This window comes from Dendroctonus ponderosae, unplaced genomic scaffold, assembly GCF_020466585.1.
Source record: "Dendroctonus ponderosae isolate FM_Combo_2020 unplaced genomic scaffold, Dpon_F_20191213v2 Dpon_F_20191213_1, whole genome shotgun sequence".
NCBI classification, from domain to species: Eukaryota; Metazoa; Arthropoda; class Insecta; order Coleoptera; family Curculionidae; genus Dendroctonus; species Dendroctonus ponderosae.
Window position 1 is genome coordinate 7,562,624 of NW_026017110.1, and position 4,544 is coordinate 7,567,167.

Sequence of the window (4,544 nt, forward strand, 5' to 3'; positions counted from 1 at the left end):
CCAGTGCTGCCAAGTTTCGGAATCAAAAAACGCCAGTTCATGTGTAAAATATCGACCAAAAGCGATAACATAGGCAGGATTTTGAGAAAAAATGGCTAATAAAATTTTAATTCATTGTTTCAATTCCAATACCAAAGGGTTAAAAAAAGCTTTTAGCTAATTTGGTCAGTAAACATCACCAAAAGAAACTTTTATCCTTGTCTAACTCTGGACCCTCTCTGCCAATTTCTCCTAAGCAGGGCCAAAGAGAAGAAAAGAAGAAGGAGAAGAACGTCTCGTACTCGTCTTTATCTATGTCTCGTACAACATGCGTACAACTCTATCAGTTGACCTCGTTGTGACCTCGCCTTTTTTAGAGTTATTTACATTTTTATCGGGGACATTGTTTATATCGCATTCCATCCGGAGCCTTTGAGGGGCCACAACGAACCCCCTTTGTAGCCCTAACAGTTATTCATAAGTGAGTGCTGATGGCGAAAATTGAAAACATCCCCAAATAGGGTTATGTTGCAGAATGTGTATTGTTGACGTTCTTAGGAATTTATAACGGGTAAATTGTTTATAAGCACCAAATCAGGGGCAGTAAATCGACGAAACGATGTTCTCGAAGAAGAAAAAGAAACCGCAGATTTCACCCCCGATTAATTTCGAGCATCGCGTCCACACAGGCTTCGATAAGAGCGAGGGCAAGTATGTGGGCCTGCCGTTGCAATGGGCCTCAATTGTGGGCAACAATCAGATTCTTAAGTCCACTAATCGGCCCTTACCGCTGGTCGATCCTTCCGAGATCACTCCCACGGAGATTTTAGATCTGAAGACCATTGTCAGGGGTGATCATAAGTCTGAGAGTAGACTCAGTACACATCAGGTGCAGAAGCCTCCGCAGAATGGAATTATGCTGCCAAAAACCTCCAATGTGGCCAGATCGAATTCACTCAGATCTTCCAGTCCGCCGCGACTACGAAGGGAGCATAGGAACAATGCGAACGTGCCACCTTCAGTGCCTGAAGAGCATATATTGCAATACCCCTCAATTCGAAGAGAACCAAGTATCAGCAAACCGCAGGTCAGAGAAGGATCGCCGATGAGCTTGAGCAATCAGGAAATGCAAGCGCCCTATTTAAACCAACATGTGGCCAATGGGAATATGGCTGATAATCCAGCAGCTTTGAACAACCCCAACTACCCAATGAAGGGACTGGATCATGTGCAGATTTCTCCAGTTGGATCAGTTGCGTCTGTGGCTCCTTCAGTGGCTCATTCCACTGCAGGAAACCATCCAGCCATCCATCCGCATCAAGTGCAACATCCAAACATCCCTCCACCGCAAACCAGGCCGGATTTAAACCAGAATGTTAAGAACGGGAATGCTGCAAGCCATCCTTATATTGGGGGACATCCATCTACATCAAGCGGACACAGTTCGTCTTCTAAACATCACGAGCAAAGGCTCACCCATGAGCAGGTAAGCATCGAATATAGCTAGTGATTGAGTGAAGGGATAATCATTCTTAAAAACGTACATTTTCAAAAGTAGATTTTATAGAAAAATTGGGGAAAACTAACGAACCAGTCAACAAACTTTGATCAATTAAGTGACAAAACGCAAATGTATTCTGTTGTAAACCTTCAGGCTATTCCAACTATCCCCACATCACAAAATGTATTTTCTCTTCCAGTTTAGAGCAGCGCTTCAAATGGTTGTATCATCGAAAGACCCGCGAGAAAACCTGGAAAGATTCGTGAAAATCGGGGAAGGATCAACAGGAACAGTTTGCATAGCTCAAGACCGGAGCACCGGACGGCAGGTAGCGGTGAAAAAAATGGATCTCAGAAAACAGCAGCGCCGTGAACTTCTGTTCAACGAAGTGGTTATTATGCGCGACTATCACCATCCCAATATCGTGGAAATGTTCAACAGTTACTTGGTGAACGACGAACTATGGGTGGTGATGGAGTTTTTAGAAGGCGGCGCCTTAACAGACATTGTCACTCATTCGAGGATGGACGAGGAACAAATCGCCACTGTGTGCAAACAGTGCCTAAAGGCTTTGGCGTATTTGCACTCGCAGGGCGTCATTCACCGAGATATTAAGTCCGATTCCATTCTACTTTCCCTGGACGGAAGAGTCAAGCTATCGGACTTCGGGTTTTGCGCGCAAGTGTCCCAAGAACTCCCCAAAAGAAAGTCTTTGGTAGGCACCCCTTACTGGATGTCTCCGGAAGTGATTTCCCGACTACCGTACGGCCCAGAAGTCGACATTTGGTCGCTGGGAATCATGACAATCGAAATGGTAGATGGGGAGCCGCCCTTCTTCAATGAGCCGCCTCTGCAAGCCATGAGGCGCATTCGGGAAATGCCGCCGCCCAAACTGAAAAATGCCCACAAAGTATCGCCTAAACTTCAATCCTTTTTGGATAGAATGTTAGTGAGAGATCCTGCTCAAAGAGCCTCAGCTCAAGAGCTCCTCTCACACCCATTTTTGAGACAAGCGGGCCCCCCAGCGCTACTCGTACCGCTTATGAGAGGCTCCAAACATACAAATTATTGAGTATTTAGTGTATAAAAACGCGGTTTGGAAATTATGTGTTAAAAATTGGAAATATTTTCGGGCGATTCAATCAAAATCTGCAACAGTTATTGTGCCTTATGTCTTAGGAACTTAAGTAATTTCTAGAAAAGTCACTCGAACGAAAGTTGAAATTGTTTTTCTTTAAGCGTGCGAAATTTCAAGATCAGGGTTTTTTCATACGTTGATTGTTACACGCAATATTGTTTTCAGGTATATAATTTTTCATTGCCTGTTATTTAATCGTTTACAAATACTCCGATATTTTGGTATTATTCATCATATTTAGATTGTTATTTTTATTAATAGTTACAGGGTGTTAAAGTGTGTATGTGAGTAAAGAAAAAATTGGTTTATTGCCACGGGCAATTGAAATTTATTGAATATTGTCGATATGGAATACTGGCTCTGTATGTGCGCATTGTTAGAGTTAGGTAGTATCAGGTCTGTAATTTTAGAGAAATGTGGTATTAGATTTATTTCCGATAAGCCGTCCATGATGTTGCCTTTTAAACTTTTTACAGGACATTATTAGTATTTGTTACACATTTAGTATTTTTACAGCTAAATAATAGTAATTCTAACATTGACGAAATTTTCTGATGTACATATTGTTAAATTGTAATTTGACTTGGCAGGTTTTTTGCATTTTTTCACAAACCCGATCTGAATAAGTCGCGTCTACAGCGGAAATGCGGGGTTCTTCACACGCATTTAGTACTTAACTAGGATTTGTATAAAATTTTCCTTAATATTATGTTTTTATAATTTTCATAATAATTTTTGTATTATGATTGATTGTCTAGTTTTAAATTAAATAATTAGTTTTTGATAACCTGTTGTTTTTTCCCACTTTGCCCTCAAATCATTTTTTTAATTAACATTTTTCAGTCCATTTGCAAAAAAATCGATAACGCAGCTTCAAGTTCCTGCTCGAAAGATCGGCATTTCTATTTACACCTTTCGCCACTCCGTATGTTGCTGGGGTTGTTGCAAGAAAAATTTTATCCCAAGTGGAATGCAGCAACTGTCGCAAAATAATAGAGTCGTTGGAAGATGAGCCTCATAATATACTCATAAAACATCGCGAGTATATTATGAGGGGAAGACATCTGATCTATCCGTCCACTAAATTTTTTACAGCCTGTAGACATATAGCTAATGTTATTTTCTTCCTGCTTCCTAAATTCATAACATCTTATGGAATCAAGAAGAAAATTATTGACCATTTGTGCACAGAAGAGGATATTGGGTATGTATTCTGTGCTGAACATCAAGCGAATACATACCTAATGTACAAAGTGTGCACAAATGTCATTCTATTTGGCTATATGTCTAAGGTTAATAGAATTTTAAGTGGACGAGACTTTCGTCATAAAGATGACGACCAACTAACTCGATTAGCGTTTCGCAAGTTTTCTACGAAAAGAGGTTATTAGTGGAACTAGGCCCTAACCCAGGCTAAGTGGCCAAAGTTTGATCAAAAGTGGTTATTAACTCAAAAACATTACACTCGGTATACAACATTTATATCAAATAGGCCTAAAATTTTGCGTAAGTTCGAATATGCAATAAAAAGTACGGCATTTCATTCATTTATTTCATATTGTACGCTTGCAGCGCCGTAAGTTGCAAAAACGGGGTGGCCAAAGTTCAATCAATAACCCTGTCCTTATATGATATTTTGTTAAAATGTTATGTTCTCTTAAGAAACATGCCCGTTTATTACTGGAAAGCTAATTGTTTCAATACGTAAAATAACAGCTTTATAATTAACGATCTTTCAGTTGAATCTGATCTTTAAGAAATGAAAAGTTTTTATTACCAAAATCATATTTTTCTATTAAGATACATAAAGACATACATATACAGATACATAAAGACCACAGAACATCTCACTGGGGGATGGGGAATGTTTTGTGCTGGCCCAAGTTAGATCGTATAAACTGTAACTATCCTTTTTTAGTGTAAAAT

The 4,544-nt window shown here is 39.8% G+C and overlaps 1 protein-coding gene across 1 annotated transcript; it reads left to right on the top strand.

The window, feature by feature from the left end:
- The first annotated feature begins 281 nt into the window (after positions 1-281).
- On the top strand, positions 282-3,405 carry LOC109535369 (serine/threonine-protein kinase PAK mbt). Its single transcript, XM_019901259.2, has 2 exons — positions 282-1,465; positions 1,680-3,405. Exons 1-2 carry the CDS (start codon positions 599-601, stop codon positions 2,550-2,552), a joined length of 1,740 nt encoding a protein of 579 aa, XP_019756818.2. The 5' UTR covers positions 282-598; the 3' UTR covers positions 2,553-3,405.
- The last annotated feature ends 1,139 nt before the right edge of the window (positions 3,406-4,544 follow it).